The following is a 19,030-nucleotide window of genomic DNA, read 5'->3' as shown; positions in this document are numbered from 1 at the left end:
CTGCATTCAGTCCCTTCCGCCTAGCAGAACTAACCCGGCAAGATTCGCTCTACCGGATAAGTTCGATGGATCAGCAGAAAAATGTAAGGGGTTTCTACGCCAGATATATTTTTCTAATCAGCCCGAGATGTTTTGCCAAGATATGACCAAGTGTTCGCTGATAATGACTCTACTCACTGGAACAGCTCTGCGTCTGCAGTTTGGGATACGGACACACAGGTACAGACCTCGTTTGAGTATTTTGCAAAACAAATTAGAGAAGTGTTCAAATAACCCACTGGAGGGCTGGATGTTCCGTGCAAGGAAACACCTTTGCCAAGGAAAACAATCTGCCACCAAATATGCTATTCACTTCTGCACGCTAGCCAAATCTCAATCCTCTTCACCACCCAGCGTGTCATTGTCATCCAGTTCCTGAACCCTTGGAAATAGGATATACCAGAGTATCTTCAGAAGAACGCCATCTATGTCAATTCAAGGGGCTATGCTTCTACTGTGGACAATTGGGTCACCAATGTGCGGCGTGCCCCAATAAAACCAAGACTTCCAGCCAAAAAATGAGTACGAGCATTTCTCCCTTACCAGTCAGGCACTGTATCCATCTGCCCCTACTCATGGATTTTAATGGAAATTCTACCCATATTGCAGTGCTAGTGGATTCCGGGGCAGCTGTTAACCTAATCCATCATGATCTTGTCACTAAACTCAAGATACCCACATTACCATTATACACACATTACATGTACCCCATCCTGTTACAGCAGTCGACAATGAGCCCATAAGAACAGGCATAACACAACAAACCATACCACTCACAATCTGTATTGGGCTTTTTCACACTGAGAGGATCTCACTGTACGTCAACTCTTCCCCAAAGAATCCTGTCATCCTGGGCCACCCCTGGTTAACCACTCATGATCCCAATATCTCCTGGGCACAATGTGAACACCTCAAGTGGTCAAGCCTACTGTCAGTAAAGATGCTTCCAATCCACGATCACGCTGCCATGTCTCTCCACCAGCATCAAGAGTCCCAACAGTCAAGAATCACCCAGATTTCCAAAGAATATGCTGAATTTGTGGAGGTGTTCAAGAAAGCCAAAGCAACCCAGCAACCCCCTCACTGCCCCTGGGATTGTGCCATACACACAATATATATATTATATATATATATGTGTGTGTGTGTGTGTGTGTGTGTGTATATATATATATATATATATATATATATATATATATATATATATATACACATACACATATATACATATACATATATATGTATATATATCTCCACTGCCATTAGTTTGCTCAGCACCGGAATAACTGTGAGAGGCCCAATTTTCACCAAGCTAAACCTCCGAAGCACATACAACCTCATCTGAATCCGAGAATAAGACAAGTGTAAAATGGTCTTTCTCACCACTAGGGGGCACTATGAGTACTAAGTACTGCTGTATGACCTAGCAAACTCCCCAGCAGTCTTCCAGTCATTCATAAACAATGTGACATCCTAAACCAGTTCATCATCACCTACATAGATGACGTTCTCATATACTCCAAGACCCGAGCACAACACATTCAGCATGTGAAGACAGTTCTGAGTCGACTACTCGAGAAAAACGGAGAAGTGTGAGTTTCACACCACCAACACCACCTTAATAGGATACAATATCAGTCACCAAGGAGTCGAAATGGACCTGGCGAAAACCATGGTAGTAACAGATTGGCCAAGTCCCACCACCATCAAAGAACTACAAAGATTCCTAGGCTTTGCCAACTTTTACCCACCACTCATCAGAAACCTTCAGCCCCATTAACTTCTCTCCTAAGAGGAAAACCCAACAAATTGCACTGGACAGACTCAGCACAAGCCACATTCGACACGCTCAAAACCAAGTTCACTACAACCCGTATCCTCAACCCCCCGGACCCAAACCTCGCATTCATTGTAGAGGTTGATGCCTCGGACTGTGGGATAGGAGCCATGCTCTCAAAAAGCCCGGCTCACCAGGCAAATTGAATCCATGCGCCGCCTTCTCCAGAAAGCTGACTGCTGCAGAGCAGAACTATGATGTGGGCAATAAGGAACTTCTCTTCATCAAGGCGCCAAAGAGTGGAGACACTGGCTGGAATGGGCGACTCACACACTCCAGGTAATCACGGACCATAAAAACCTCAAATATATTAAGAGTGCAAAACGTCTGAACCCAAGGCAAGCACGATGGTCACTATTCTTCAGCACTTTCCAGTTCACGGTTACCTATCGTCTTGGCAGTAAAAATAGCAAAGCCAATGCTCCCTCCAGGTTCCATCTATCGTTGGATTCATCACAGATCTCCCTATCTCCAATGGATTCACTACTGTGTTAGTTATAATCAACAGGTTCTCCAAGTCATGTCATCTGTTCCCCCTTAAGGGTCTACCCACAGCCATGCCCTGTTTCACAATGTGTTCAGAATCTACAGTGAGGGAAAAAAGTATTTGATCCCCTGCTGATTTTGTACGTTTGCCCACTGACAAAGAAATGATCAGTCTATAATTTTAATGGTAGATTTATTTGAACAGTGAGAGACAGAATAACAACAAGAAAATCCAGAAAAACGCATGTCAGAAATGTTATAAATTGATTTGCATTTTAATGAAGGAAATAAGTATTTGACCCCCTCTCAATCAGAAAGATTTCTGGCTCCCAGGTGTCTTTTATACAGGTAACGAGCTGAGATTAGGAGCACACTCTTAAAGGGAGTGCTCCTAATCTCAGCTTGTTACCTGTATAAAAGACACCTGTCCACAGAAGCAATCAATCAATCAGATTCCAAACTCTCCACCATGGCCAAGACCAAAGAGCTCTCCAAGCATGTCAGGGACAAGATTGTAGACCTACACAAGTCTGGAATGGGCTACAAGACCATTGCCAAGCAGCTTGGTGAGAAGGTGACAACAGTTGGTGCGATTATTCGCAAATGGAAGAAACACAAAAGAACTGTCAATCTCCCTCGGCCTGGGGCTCCATGCAAGATCTCACCTCGTGGAGTTGCAATGATCATGAGAACAGTGAGGAATCAGCCCAGAACTACACGGGAGGATCTTGTCAATGATCTCAAGGCAGCTGGGACCATAGTCACGAAGAAAACAATTGGTAACACACTACGCTGTGAAGGACTGAAATCCTGAAATCATGGAGGTGGAAACATTATGCTTTGGGGGTGTTTTTCTGCTAAGGGGACAGGACAACTTCACTGCATCAAAGGGACGATGGACGGGGCCATGTACCGTCAAATCTTGGGTGAGAACCTCCTTCCCTCAGCCAGGGCGTTGAAAATGGGTCGTGGATGGGTATTCCAGCATGACAATGACCCAAAACACACGGCCAAGGCAACAAAGGAGTGGCTCAAGAAGAAGCACATTAAGGTCCTGGAGTGGCCTAGCCAGTCTCCAGACCTTAATCCCATAGAAAATCTGTGGAGGGAGCTGAAGGTTCGAGTTGCCAAACGTCAGCCTCGAAACCTTAATGACTTGGAGAAGATCTGCAAAGAGGAGTGGGACAAAATCCCTCCTGAGATGTGTGCAAACCTGGTGGCCAACTACAAGAAACGTCTGACCTCTGTGATTGCCAACAAGGGTTTTGCCACCAAGTACTAAGTCATGTTTTGCAGAGGGGTCAAATACACATTTCCCTCATTAAAATGCAAATCAATTTATAACATTTTTGACATGCGTTTTTCTGGATTTTTTTTGTTGTCAGTCTGTCTCTCACTGTTCAGATAAATCTACCATTAAAATTATAGACTGATCATTTCTTTGTCAGTGGGCAAACGTACAAAATCAGCAGGGGATCAAATACTTTTTTCCCTCACTGTATAGTATCCCAAAGATCATTGTGTCTGACCGAGGGCTCCAGTTTACCTCCTGAGTATGGCAGGCCTTCTGTAAACAACTAGACATCAATGTCAGTCTCACCTCAGGTTACCATCCACAGACCAATGGACAAGTGGAAAGACTCAATCAGGAAAAATGGAGAGACTTCCTTCCATGGATCGAATATGCTCAGAATTCCCTCACACACTCCTCCAACAGACTCACTCCCTTCCAATGTTTTCTGGGCTACCAATTTCCCATGTTCCCTTGGTCAGATGAACCCTCAGTGATGCCAGCTGTGGATGACTGGGTCAGGAGAAGCGAGAGGATGTGGAACTGTGCTCACGTTCAGCTCCAGCGGGCCATCCGGGCTCAACGCATTCAGCCCGACCGTAGGAGACGCCCCCAACCCAACTATCAACTGGGTCAGAGAGTCTAGCTGTCTACAAGAGACCTTCGTCTGCGGCTACCCTGCAGGAAGCTCAGCCCCAAGTACATAGGTCCATTTCACATCCTAAGACAAATTAATCCTGTAACCTACAAACTATAGCTTTCTACTAACTACAGCATCTCTCCTTCCTTTCATGTGTCACTGCTGAAACCAATCCACCCCTCACCTGGCCTGGAAACCACAGACATGGAACCCTCACCACCGCTGGACATTGATGGAGGTCCAGCATACCTGGTCAGAGAAATCCTGGACTCCAGATGGAGGGGAGGTCAGATGCAATATTTGGTGGACTGGGAAGGATACAGACCAGACGAGAGATCATGGATAGCCACCAGAGACATCCTGGACCCCTCATTGACCCACGAGTTCCACCAAATGCACCCCAACTGCCCAGAACCCAGAACAAGGGGATGCCCTCAGAGAAGAACACTGGGAGGTGATCGATGAGGGGGGAGGGTGGATCTGTAATGCCAGAATCTGAAACCCACTCATCCCACCGCCAGAGGGGAGCCCTCTTACGAATACTGACCCCACTCCATTCCTTCCACAGCCACTTCCTGTATGTAGGTTTATAAGCCATTTGCTTTGTGAAACTCATTGCGAAGTATTGCCAGTTTACTTGTCTTACTGAGTGTTTGTCTGATTTCTATCGTGTTGCTTCATGTTATGACCTTCTGCCTGTCTTCCTGGATTTACATTTTGGATTACCCTTCTGTTGTGTTTGCCTGTTGGATTGTTTAACTGTTACCAAAGTCTGCCTGTTTCATTGACCAAGATTGAGGCTTCTGTTTTGGATTTGTTTAATAAACACTTCTGCAACATGGATTCCAACCCAATTATGGCCAATTGTCGCAATTAGGAGTTAAAGGGCCTCAGGGCCTTAGACCTTAGAAAAAGAAATTGTGGACCTACACAAGTGTGGTTCCTCCTTAGGAGCAATTTTCAAACAATTGAAGACACTACGAGCATCTGTACAAACAGATCTGTATGCAATTATAAAAAATATTGGGATCATACCGACATTACATCATTCAGGAAGGAGGCACAAATTAACTCCAAGGAATGAATTAACTTTGTCTGAAAGTTTCAACTAAACCTCAAGACAACAAAAAAGGAACTGGTGAAGGAGTTGGAGGAATCAAGGAGCAAACCTGTGCATTTAACATTCAGAGAGTCCCATATCACCATGGTTGGATAAGTTGCCCCTACTCTAAGACCTACATAAAAAAAAAAATTATCAGACTGAATTTACAGTTTGCAAAATCTGCAAAGTAGATAATTTGTGGACTGAACTGAAAAAGCATGTCTGAGCAAGTCAGTAGGAATGGGCGAAATTACAGTTAGGTATTTGGGAAGGCTACCCTAAGCATTTTATTCAAGTTCAAGCAATTAAAAGGCAATGTCACTTAATACTAAACTAGTGTATGAAAACATTTGACCCACTAAAATCTGATATAGTAAATAAAAGCTGAAATAAATCTCTTTGCAGTTTTGAAATGACCTCTTATGGAAATAAAGTAGATACCATAATTAAATGTATGTTAGCATGAGAACATTATTCTTACTATAAACAATGTTGCATTTAAAACTAATTTCTGCCAAAGAATTCACTTGGAATTTCTGACACCATTATGAATAAATTTCCATGCTTTTAAAATCATTTTCTTGTTCTTCTTTTCTCCATGAGTTGAGAAATTACAGGCACACTGGGAAGACTCGCATACCAAGTTAATGGACAGGATCATTCAACTTCAGAACATGTATCAGGACTCCAAGGATTGGCTGGATGCCAAGAAAATGGTGGAGTCTCACATAAAGCAAGCCAGTGAAAAACTAGAAGGCAGGAAGGAAGTCTCACCAAGTGCTGATCATGCAAATGTTAAGGTAATATGAATTACATCTTAGTGCTGTTTTCTGTTTTGTGATGCAAACTCTCATTTTCACCACTGATAATAATGAGGAGAAGTTTTGTGTTTGTAAAAAAGTGCTTTTTATATATGGCTGTAGAAAGCTTTTGAAACTAAGATGACTTTAAAAAAGTCTTTAATAGACCAGATATATCAAATATGTTGTATTGTGTCATTATTTAATCTAATTGAAAGAACAGTATGCCAGAGTAATTTCAGCAAATAGAAATGAGCCAGTTGCTATTTGTGAATTCTTGACGTTCTCTGTTTTCAGAAAATTCTTAAAGATATACATCTGTGGCAAGCTGAAGTTGACGTGACTAATGAACTGGCAAACAAGCTACTGGTCCTTTATGCAGATGATGACACAAGCAAGATTAAACAGATGACTGAGAATATGAATGTTGTTTGGGGCAGTATCAAAAAAGGGTAAGTTTATAATTAGGAATTAATTTTCTGTTTCTAATTATCATAAGTATGTGTTGATAAAATAAAATCAAATACAATAAAATATAATTTATTATATAAATGTGCAAATACTGTATGTTTCCTGTGATACAACAGTTAAATTGAATGAATGAATGAATGAATGAATGAATAACCAGTGTAACCTGTTCTACACCAGTGTAGTACAGTGCCATCTAGAATTATTGCTTTGAATTATCTTCAAAGAATAGTATTCTGAGCTCAGACATGCATATGTACACCGATCAGCCATAACATTACAGTCACTGAAAGGTGAAGTGAATAACATTATGCAGCAAGTGAACAGTCAGTTCTTGAGGTTGATTGTTGGAAACAGGAAAAATGGGCAAGTGTAAGGATCTGAAAGACTTTGACAAGGGCCAAATTGTGATGGCTAGACAACTGGGTCGTGGCATCTCCAAAACGGCATGTCTTGTTTGGTGTGTATATATACACAGTGGTGCTTCAAGTTTGTGAACCCTTTAGAACTTTATATATTTCTGCAAAAATATGACCTAAAACAGCATCAGATTTTCACAGAGAAAAAGTCCTAAAAGTAGACAACGAGAACCCAATTAAATGAATGGGGAAAAAATTATATTTGGGCATTTATTTATTGAGGAAAAGATCCAATATTACATATCTGAGAGTGGCAACATATGTGAACCTTTACTTTCAGTATCTGGTGTCACCCCCTTGTGCAGCAATAACTGCAATGAAACATTTTCAGTAATTGTTGATCAGTCCTGCACATCGGCTTGGGGGAATTTGAGCCCATTCCTCGGTAAAGAACAGCTTCAACTCTGGGATGTTGGTGGGTTTCCTCACATGAACTGCTTCCTTCAGGTTCTTCCACAACATTTCTATTGGATTAAGTTCAGGACTTTGACTTGGCCATTCCAAAACATTCATTTTTATTCTTCTTTAACCATTCTTTGGTAGAATGACTTGTGTGCTTAGGGTCGTTGACTGCATGACCCAGTTTCTCTCTATATTCAGTTTATGAACAGATGTCCTGACTTTTTCTGGCTTGCCCATGTGATCTTTTGCAAATGCAAATAGGCAGCAGTGTTCTTTTTAAAGAGCAGTCACTTTCTCCTTGCAACCCTGCAATGCACACCATTATTGTTCAGTACTCCTGGTGGACGAAGGAATGGTGAATTCCTTTGTGGCCATCTTGGACTATTCTTGTACATGTTTTGCTCTTGGAGTGATCTTTGTTGGTCAACCACTCCTGGGGAGGGTAACAATGGTCTTGAATTCCCTCTATTTGTACACAATCTGTCTGACTGTGGATTGGTGGAGTCCAAACTCTTTAGAGATGGTTTTTAAACTTTTCCAGCCTGATGAGCATCAACAACTCTTTTTTCGAGGTGCTCTAAGAAATAACTAACAAGTGAGCATAATATCACTCTGGAAAAGGATTCAGCAGCAATAATTGCAAGCAAAAGCTTCCTATAACTGGATATCAGTCTTTCACAGCACTGTGGCCCACTCTTCTTTACAGAACTGCCCTTTTAAAGTCCTGCCTTTGACTAAGCCACTCCAAAACTTTAATATAGCTTTTTTTTGGGCCATCCAAAAGTGGACTTACTTCTATGCTTTGGATCATTGCCTTGCTGCATGATCTATTTGCGCTTGAGTTTCAGCTTGCATGCCTAAGACCGGACATTCTCCTTTAAGATTTTCTGGTAGAGAGCAGAACTCAGAACTCATTCAATATTGCAGGTTGCTCAGGCCCTGAAGCAGCAAAGCATCCCCACTCCATCACACTTCCACCACCATGCTTGACTGTAGGTATGATGTTCTGTGTTTGGTTTATGCCAGATGTAACAGGACCCCTGTCTTCCAGTTCTACATTTCTTAGTTGAACAGTTCTACTTTTGACTCATCAATCCACAGAAAATTTTTAATCCATTTTCACAAAAGGTTTGAGGATCATCAAGGTATGTTTTGGCAAAATTCATATGAGCCTTTATGTTCTTCTGGGTTAGCAGTGGTTTTCACCTCGCCACTCTTCCATGGATGCCATTTTTGCCCAGTGTCTTTCTGATAGTAGAGTCATGAACAGTGACCTTTATTGATGCAAGAGAGGCCTGTAGTTCCTTTGATGTTGTCCTTGGTTCTTTTGTGATGTCCTTGCTGTGCTCTTGGAGGAATTTTGGAAGGTCGGCCACTTCTGGAAAGGTTCACTACTGTGCTGAGTTTTTCCATTTGGAGATAATGGCTCTCACTGTGGTCGTTTGGAGTCCCAGAGCTTTTCAAATAGCTTTGTAACCTTTCACAGACTGATGTATTTCCATCACCATCTTCCTCATCATTTCTGGCATTTCTTTCAACTTTGGCATAGCATGTTACTGGGTAAGACCTTTTAACCAACTTCATTCTGTTAAAAAAGTTCTATTTAAGTGTTGATTTTATTGAACAGGCTTTGCAGTAATCAGGCCTGGTTGTGTCTAGTCCAGCTGAACTCCATTGTGATTGCAGATTCATAGATTTGGGGAATTAGTAACTAATATCGAATATTGAATAACATTTTTGGTATTGAATAACATTTTTGCTTCAATAAATAACATTATAATTTAAAAACTATATTTTTTGTTTACTCAGGTTTCCCTTGTTTTATCCTAGATTGTGTTTTAATCTATGAAAACATTTGGTATGAGATATATACAAAAATAGGAGAATGTATGTATGTGTCACAATGGACAGACTGAGATGCAATTGCAGTTAGACAATTTTTAATAGAGGATCAGCAGACAGTTACAAAATGAAAGGCAATTTCAGAGTCAAAACCAGGCAGAGGGCCAGGCATTCAACAGGATATCGTAGAGCAAACCAGAAATTAAAAAAAACAAAACAGAAACCAGTCAAAACCAGGATAACAATAATAATAACGTCTTTGTGAATGAATGTCTCTATATAAAGGGGTGTGTGTGTGTGTGTGTGTGTGTGTGTGTAAATTGGCAACAGCTGTGTGTGTGATTAGAATTCTGGTGACCATGAACCTGCAGGTGTTGTGAACTGGGAAGTAGTCCATGTTGGCCGCGTTTGTAGGCTGCAGTGTTTTCTGGGAATTGGAGTTTGACAATGAGATTGACCTTGACAGTATGTATGTTTGAGCTCAGAATATCCAGTTGATTTAAAAAGTCTACACACATTGTTAGAATTGCCGGTTTCTGGGATGTTAAAAAAAGAAAAGAAAAAAAGATAAACCATATTTTCACTTTTAATGTGATATGGCATCAAACAAAACTCAAGTGAAAAACAAACTTTCTTAACAAAATAAAAAAAAACAACTTATAATAATCTGGTTGCACATGCGTGCATACCCCTTGACTAATACGTTTTAAGCACCTTTTGCTCCTAATGCAGCACTTTTTGTTCTTTCTGGGTAAGAGTCTACCAACTTAGCACATCCTGATTTCTTGATTCCACTCATTTTCATAATCGATTAGTTGGCTGATGATTTTTTTCGATTAATCGGATGGGCGGGGCAAACTTTCAGTAGCATTGTTTCGTTTATTTAAAATAAGTGTTACAAATATAAACTTTAGACTAAAACTTTTATAAGACAATTACAATTATATAAGACCGTATAAGAACCCAATACACACAGATACACATTAATATATTATTAATTTAGGACTGTAGTTTAATTCCATATTTTTTGTGCAGCTATAAAAACAGTGCATAAATACTTGTGTATATATATAATATAAATGAGTTTATATTATTTAATAATAGTATTTATGCATTACGTCTTATAAAAGGTAACGTTGACAAACAGTAAACTGAAGAAAGTCATCGTTGTTGATTTTGGGTATCTGCTAAAGCTAGTAGCGTCACATTACGTGCGTATGACGTCATGTGCCGTCGACTAGGAAGCGGCTTGTACTTCCGGTTAGTAAAAAAAACGCTAGTGTTCCATTTTGAGATGATATTACCTTTCTAAAATTCATACACTAGTCGGTAGAGTACGTCATTTGGGACACAACTTTAGTATTTACCCCTGAAGCGTGTTTTCAGAACAGAAGTAAAGTAGTAAGTAAATCTCCCCCGTGCCACGAGCAGACCAACTAATCGATAATGAGATTTGTTGACAACAATTTTCATAATCGATTATTATCGATTTGTTATCGATTAGTTGTCACAGCTCTACTTGCAGCTTTTGTGCCAAAATAGGTTAGTATTTGGAGGCGAACCTAGATTATGTGGGGGCCCCAGGCAAAATATGGGGCCCTTCTGACAGATTTATGCTATGTCTTCAAATTACCCAGAGATATTGCTGTGATCCTTCACTTCCATGCAGGAATCGCAGTAGACACATGTTTCAAAGACTTAATTTCTTTATTGAAAACAATTGAGCTTCCAGGCGTCGTCAATAAATATTGGAGATCAAAACACCTGCCTATCTATTTCAGATAACTCATATTAGCATAGTCAGATGTTAAATTCCGGAGTTCCTATGCAACCAGAATAAAGGTTGGCAGGTCTGGTATTTTAATATCATCAGAGTTAACGTCACAGGATATCGTAGCAGTGTGATATCATGACTGTGAAGGCCATAGCATATGATATGCATAATTTTTTATATTCATCAAACCATTTACTGACCCCCTGCGCATGGAGGCATTATCATTCTGGTAGAGAGCACTCCCATTAAGATAGACATGTTAAGACATGCTTCATTATAGGATAAAGGTCAAAATAACTTTGCAGAGTAACGTGGCAGTGCAGAGGCAAAGGCAAAGGTAAAGGTATCCCTGAATCTGTGAATAAATTTTCCTGACCACCTCCAAACCTAATTCTACTTCAAATATTCTGTATCGAAACTGTTTAAATATATCGACGCACATTTTTTAAGTACAACAGTTTGTTAAAAAAAATTAAGATATACTGTATCTACCTATGTTCTTTTGGCAGGTAGGATTTGGGTTAAACTTTGGGTTGTGCAGTGCAATGCAATGAGCTTTTCTGAGCATGATCTAATCTAATGATTAATTCATCTTCAGTAACCACTTCATCTTGGTCAGGGTCATGGTGGATCTAGAGCAGGGGTGGGCAATCTTATCGGAAAGGGCCGGTGTGGGTGCAGGTTTTCATGCCAACCAAGCAGGAGGCACACCTGATTCCACCTGTTTAATCAGTTGATCTTGGCTTTCAATAGATTCAGGTGTGGCTACTGCTTGGTTGGAATGAAAACCTGCACCCACGCCGGCCCTTACTGGATAAGATTGCCCACCCCTGATCTAGAGTCTATCCTGAAACCACTAATTGCAAGGTGGACATAAACTCTGGAGGGCAGGTTTTACATTTGTGTTAGCTCAGTTCTACCCATTCAAGGCAAAATAAAATCTTTTATTAAGATTTCTTGAAATTAGGTATGAAAAGTACATGGCATCACATCCGGGAAAGCCTGTGGGAAAGATTCTTGTTAATTATTTTGACATGAAATGGTTATTTGACTGACCTGCTTTTTTCAATCCAGGGACAACGTCAACTTAAAAAAAAAACTTTAAAAACTTTAAAGTCAACTTTAGTGTCAAATATTTCCATAACACGAAAATAGATGATGATTGTAGTTGAAAGTGAAATTTAAATAATTTGAAAAATGTAGCAGTTAAGCCTTTATACAAATTATGCAAGGATGTATGTATGTATATATGTCAAACATTAACACATCACTACTTTTAGTGCAGGGGATACAGAGGCAGCCCTAGAGGCCAGACTGCAGCAAATGCAACATTTTTATGCCGATCTGGAAATGTTTTGTAACTGGCTAACTGAAGCAGAAACTACAGCAAATGTCTTAGAAGATGCCACGTACAAGGAATCTCTTCTGGAGGATGCAGCCACAGTGCACCACTTACTAGAGCAATGGCAAGTAAGTAAGCAGTTTGTCTAGTAGTTTTGTTTAGCAGTATTCTGCCATATTTGAGCTTGAATTGCAGTCAAGTCATATACTTTGTGTTTGTAGGAGTTTGAAATGTTTTATGTGTGCGAAACGCTTTATCGCTTTTAGTTTTCAATACTGCATGTTGTTTTGTGGTGTATTATTCTTAAAAGTAAAAAAAAATAAATAAATCCGATCAAAATTTGATCTGAAGCAGTTCCTCTAATCAGAACATATGCTTCTCTTATACATTGTGATTATTTTATTGTATTTTCAAATTGTTACTGGACATTCGGTTCACCCCAAACTGAAATAAAAGCCAGCACCTCTTCTCAACTCTAGTACCAATGCGACTGCTTGGATACCATTTTGTGCATTAGTGATCATATGACCACGTGACAAACATCTGGGTTTGTAGAAAATACAACCTGCTAGATACCACTCTTCCTGTGGTGATTTTATTGTTGTCCAGTATTTACAATACTGACTTAAAAAGAAATTATTACCAATGTCCCGCAGATAAAATAATATGATTTGACTAGGACTTTAGACTTTCTTAAAGGATTGTGAGGCGGCTGTGGCTCAGGTGGTAGAGCGGGTTGTCCACTAATTGGCGGTTCGATTCCTGGCCCACATGTCTTCATGTGTCGAAGTAGCCTTGGGAAAGACACTGAACCCCAAGTTGCTCCCGATAGCAAGCTAGCGCCTTGCATGGCAGCTCTGCTACCATTGCTGTGTGTGTGTGAATGGGTGAATGAGAAACAGTGTAAGGGTCAAAAAGCGCTATGTAAGTGCAGACCATTTACCATTTCAGATTATTTTGGGCTTCCTCTCTAATTATGTGACAGTTGAAACCGGTCCTAAACAGAACTGTGATATTTAGCACTACAGTGATATTTAGCACTACGGTGGTCCTTATTTATGAGTTTGTTTATTACAGGGCAAAGATTTCCAAATACAGTAGCTTCTTAGCATGAATGTGATGTCAGAGACTTTTTTTTTGGTTAGTTTTGTTTAGCCATCAGACATTTAATGTCTTTACACACAGAACATAATTTAATCAATAGAATACATACAATACATAATATAAATAAATAACATACTGACATATGTCACATGGGATTCCTTACCTTCAGTCAGTCTTTGTGTGACTGTTGCTTTGGCCAGGAGCCGATGTTAGATGCTGTCCTGCCTTTCTTCATCATTTCGACCCTTAAATGGGACACCCTCCAGTTGTCAGGTCCGTCGTAATGGCCAAATCACTGCCCATCAGCTCCTGGTTTCCAGCTCAACTCCTCCCTCCTGTTCTAGAGCCAGCAAGAGGCTCATTCTGTTACTTTTCCAAACCTGTGAGCTGCAGTATTCCTCTTCTTCCCTGCTATTCCCACAGCTGTGAACAGCTTCCACAGAGACTGTGCCGGAAGTCCTCTGTAAGGGCCGGCCACCCCTTGTCTCCCTACATTCATGGACGTGGGCCTGGTCACACCCCTACTTCCGTGAGATGGTAAGTTATAGCAGGAGTTTGGTCTCTTCTATCCTCCTCTGACTGGGTGACCATGTCCATCCTCAGGGATTTTGGATAAACAAGGGAAACTGTAGCTTTCTCCCCAATTCTGCCCTCATATCCCATGTTTGCACCTTCCAAAGTTATTTTATTTATTTTTTTTGCCTTTTTTGAGGCTGTTGCTTTCCCCCTAGAAATCAAATCTAATAGAACCCCTCTGCTTCTTTATCTTATCTAACGAACTGGATCAGTGATGCTGGTTTCCCATGGACACGGCATTTCTAGCACCTTTTCTGCTCCAAGATGTTTGCTAGTGCCATGAGGGTTTTGTCAAGCCACCACATGATGTTCCCTTGGGTTACAGCAGTCTTGCACCCAGTCAGGATGTGTGCCAAGGTAGTTCCCTCTCCACAAAGCTTACACAGTTAGTCCTCCCTCATCCTCCACCTGTGCTGGTTTATCTGTGATGGTAGTGTGTCCTACACAAATAAGTGCAGAAAGGAAATCCAGAATTCAAACACAGAGATTAGGAATTTGAACAACCCTCATCTCCATTTGTGGAAAAAGATAAAAGATAAAATAATGTGGATGTGTATTTGTAAAGACAGTTCTCCAGTGGTGCTTAAAAGTTTATGAACCCTTAAGAATTTTTTATATATCTGCATAAATATGACCTAAAACATCATCAGATTTTCCCACATGTCCTAAAAGTAGACAAAGAGAACCAAATTAAACAAATGAGAAAAATATTATACTTGGTCATTTATTTATTAAGGAAAATGATCCAATTTACATATTTGTGAGTGGCAAAAGTATGTCAACCTCTCGCATTAGCAGTTAATTTGAAGGTGAAATTCAGGTGTTCTTATTCACTGGGATGATGATCAGGTGTGAGTGAGCACCTTATTGTAATTAAAGAACAGGGATCTATCAAAGTCTGATCTTCACAGCACATGTTTGTGGAAGTGTATCATGGCATGAACAAAGGAGATTTCTGAGGACCTCAGAAAAAGCGTTGTTGACGCTCATCAGACTGGAAAAGGTTGCAAAAATATCTCTAAAAAGTTTGGACTCCACCAAACCACAGTAACACAGATTGTGTAAAAATTGAGTAATTTCAAGACTACTGTTACCCTCCCCAGGAGTGATCGACCAACAAAGATCACTCCAAGAGCAAGACATGTAATACTCTGCTAGGTCACAAAGGAACCCACGGTAACTTCTAAGCAACTAAAGGTCTCTCTCATGTTCTCAACTAATGTTCATTAATCCACCATCAGGAGAAAGCTGAACAACAATGGTGTGCATGGCAGGGTTTCAAGAAGAAAACCACTCCTCTCCAAAAGAATTTTGCTGCCCTTCTGCAGTTTGCTAACAATCAAGTGGACAAGTGGACAAGCACCATGGTGGAATTAACCAATAGCTAGAGGTGCTACTGGAAAACAGAACAACCATAGTTGTCTGCTGCACACATCAAAGGACCTGTGCTTCCCCTGGATGGAAGATCCTGCTTTGGTCTTTCCTGTATAGTGCGCTAGTGTTCAGTCTAACATGCAGTTCAGAAAGTACACAATGTTTCCAGAGAAACAGGACATTCCAGACATTGACTGTGCAAGCTTTTGTAGATGTAGGAAGCAAAATGGGTAGATATTTAAAATGGTTGATGATTTAATAGCTGACTTACACGAAGAAGAAATTGTTCATTCTAATGGAATAAAGGTGCCTCTTGGAAGAGATAAACAACTCCTGTGTTGATGCATAATTAGGGATAAGTGATAAAAACGTATCCTTTAGATTCTATGATTTTAGTGGCTCTGTTAATAAATTTGCACGTGGAACATCTTGCAGTTGCATGCAGAAATATCGTAGTTAGTGTTAGTCGGGTCTTTGAGGTTTTTTTTTCCCGTATGTAGGAGATGATTTGAGGTTCATTAAAAAGGAAAGCAGTTTCTGAATCATCAGGAAAAGTTCATTTTGAAGGTTTTAAGTATAATGTTAGCCACTGTTTTATTCATGGGACAATAAGTGAGCACCAGATGAATTCTTTGTAGATTTTGTAGTGGTCAGTGCATCCATTCTCTCGAGGGGTAATGTCAGCCAGGGGCCTCGGTTATAACAGTACATACCCACAAAAATATATCTAGAGAGGGAGTATGCAACCTCCCATGTAGACGTGAGTACACAACCTCCCATGCAAACCAAGATTCATCAAGAAATACAGTGTGGGAAATTGAGCATATGTTTACGGAAGCTTGGACCCATGCATAGAGCCATCCACAACATTTTAGAAACAGCAGGAACTAGCAGCACCTTATGGATATGTAGAGAATTACAGGTAAATGTGCACATTACTGCTTTCACATATTACACTTCATATCAAATTACACAGCTACATAATAACTGCATACAGGTTACTTGGACATGAGAGATACTAAAAGATATTAGCATGTATTGATATTTATTGCTCCACTTACCTATTTGCAATCTATAGTTTGTTTAATTCCCTCTCCGAACAAAATGATAAATTGTTATGTTTTGGTATTAATTGTGGGTAATTGCAGGCTGCGAAGTAACAGCTGTGAATTAATTTCACTCATTCACATATCATATAGAGCACATAGTGATATAAATATGTTAGAGAATGATGCTTTGTCTATGGCACAACGGTGTTTTTGGTTTTGTTAGAAGATCACGTCAACCGAACAATAAGATGAAAACGTGTTTTTAGACACCATAAAGATTTCCATGTCATGATGACTGGTTCTCTTGTGCTGAGTTGGTCCCAAGTTTAGAGAGACCAACATGCAATACCTGTCCACTTACAGGTCTTAAGAATCCTTGGATGTATAGGGGATATCCCAGCCATCCTTGAGCTCCATCATATTAGCTGTATTGGTTGGCATGATTAAATTGACAAGTCAGTACATCAGAATTCCTTACCTGACGAGTGCAGCGATGTGCAGTTTCACAAATGTAATCAGAGCAAAGGATCCTCATGGTAATATAAGGGTGCCCAGTCAGAATTTCATCAATTGAAACAGTTTAATTCTATAAATGAATATCATTTTTATTCGCAAACCTACATAGTGCGGTGGAGGGGCATTACAATGACACGCTCTCTCACGTGCATTCAGACTGCACCATGGGCCTGCATGAAGGGTGATGGCATTGTGCAGAGGCAACAGGTGGGAGGCCACTATACAAACCAGAAAAATAGTTTGCTGGAATGTGAGGGTATTGTTGTACCACAAAATGGGTTCCCTCACCTCATCTATCCTAACCAACAACCCAAATAAGCAATTCACATCTCTACCCACCAGAGGAGTGTAATCTTTTCTCTTTGAGACATTGTGAGAATTGAGAGTCATGTGTCAATTGTGAATAGCCAAGACCAGTGCTGTGAAAAAGTATCTGCCTGATTTCTTCTGTTTTTGTGTATATCTTGTACTAAATAGTTTTAGCTCTTCAAACGAAATAAAACATAAAACAAATGCAACCTGAGTAAACACACAATACAGTTCTTGTTTATTTTTATTCTTTCTATTGAAGCAAAAAAAACAAAAAGTTATCCAACACCTATCACTCGTGAAAAACTAATCCCCTTAATTAACTAGTACCCTTAAATATAATCTGTTTGTGCCACCTTTAGCAGCAATAACTGCAACCAAATTTCTGATAACTGGAGATCAGTCTTTCACTTATATCTAGGACTAGAACTTATTTCTATGCTTTGGATCATTGTCTTGCTGCATAATCCAGTTGTACATGAGTTTCAACTTACGGACTGAAGACTGGACATTCTCCTTTAGGATTTTCTGGTAGAGAGCAGAATTCTTGTTTCCCTCAATTATTTGCAGGCCCTGAAGCAACATAGCAGTCCCACACCATCACACTTCCCCCACCATGCTTGACTGTAGGTATGATGTTCTTTTTGTGGAATTCTGGTCTATGCCACATGTAACTGGACCTCTGTCTTTCAAACAGTTCCACTTTCGACTCATCCATAAAACATTCTCCCAAAATGTTTTGCCAAAAATGTGTGTTTTGGCAAAATTCAGACAAGCATTAATGTTCTTCTGGGTTAGCAGTGGTTTCCGCCTCGCCACTCTTCCATGGAGCCATTTTTCCCCAATGTCTTTCTGATAGTGGAGTCACGAACAGTGATGTTTATTGATGCAAGAGAGTCCTGTAGTTCCTTTGATGTTGTCCTTGGCTCTTTTGTGACTTCCTGGATGAGTCGTCGCTGTGCTCTTGGAGGAATTTTGGAAGGTCGAACACTTCTGGGAAAGTTCACTACTGTGCCGAGTTTTTCCATTTGGAGATAATGTCTCTTGTGGTCCTTTGGAGTCCCAGAGCCTTTGAAATAGCTTAGTAACCCTTTCCAGACTGATGTATTTCCATCACCATCTTCCTTTTCAAGAGAATTACATTAAGCCCATGCATAGGACACGCTGGTATGTGTAGTGCAGAGAGGGGAGGGATGATGATGAAATCTCCCCTTAAGGTGCTGTGTGATCTTGGAGCTCAGAAATGGCAGGACTACACACTACGCTACTGTTCTGCTCCTGCATTATACATTGCATATGCAAATTAATACATCTGGGCAGGTTATTAAATTGATCTAAGCCCATTTCCACCATTTGAAAACATAATAAATCATCGCTTTAGTTTTCATAGTTCCTAAACTGTGTCCGTATCTCAACATAGAGTTTATCAAAATTGTGATTTACTGTTGGTATAATATCTATTATCCACACATGTGCACCTCCAATTATTCATGTGTATGGCAATTTTTAGTTTTACTCTCCTGAGAGCTTCCTCTTCTTTGCCACAGATAACAAAGACAATCAGTTTCAAATCAAGGACAATCGGTTATCTCCCCTTTATTGCAAATGATGTCATTTAAGAAATTAGTCTTTATAAATAAATTGGAACATTCCCTGTAATTGC

At 40.1% G+C, this 19,030-nt stretch overlaps 1 protein-coding gene across 11 annotated transcripts in view; it reads left to right on the top strand.

Annotated features, from left to right (window-relative positions):
- The window catches only part of dmd (dystrophin), a 252,578-nt gene that overhangs the window by 113,496 nt on the left and 120,052 nt on the right, over positions 1-19,030 (top strand). For 9 of the 11 annotated variants that reach the window (XR_008384779.1, XM_053615384.1, XM_053615383.1 and 6 more), the window contains 3 exons: positions 5,996-6,192; positions 6,490-6,644; positions 12,378-12,567. Coding sequence is in view for 10 of the 11 variants with exons in the window: in XM_053615384.1 (XP_053471359.1) it covers positions 5,996-6,192; positions 6,490-6,644; positions 12,378-12,567 (542 nt within the window). In the remaining variant the exon portion in view is untranslated. Of the gene's footprint in view, positions 1-5,995; positions 6,193-6,489; positions 6,645-12,377; positions 12,568-14,036; positions 14,081-19,030 lie in introns of those variants that run through there. The other 2 variants (XM_053615390.1, XM_053615392.1) reach the window with 2 other exon arrangements.

Source organism: Ictalurus furcatus, chromosome 26 (genome assembly GCF_023375685.1).
Source record: "Ictalurus furcatus strain D&B chromosome 26, Billie_1.0, whole genome shotgun sequence".
Classification (NCBI taxonomy): domain Eukaryota; kingdom Metazoa; phylum Chordata; class Actinopteri; order Siluriformes; family Ictaluridae; genus Ictalurus; species Ictalurus furcatus.
This window is presented reverse-complemented; position numbering and strand designations above follow the sequence as displayed.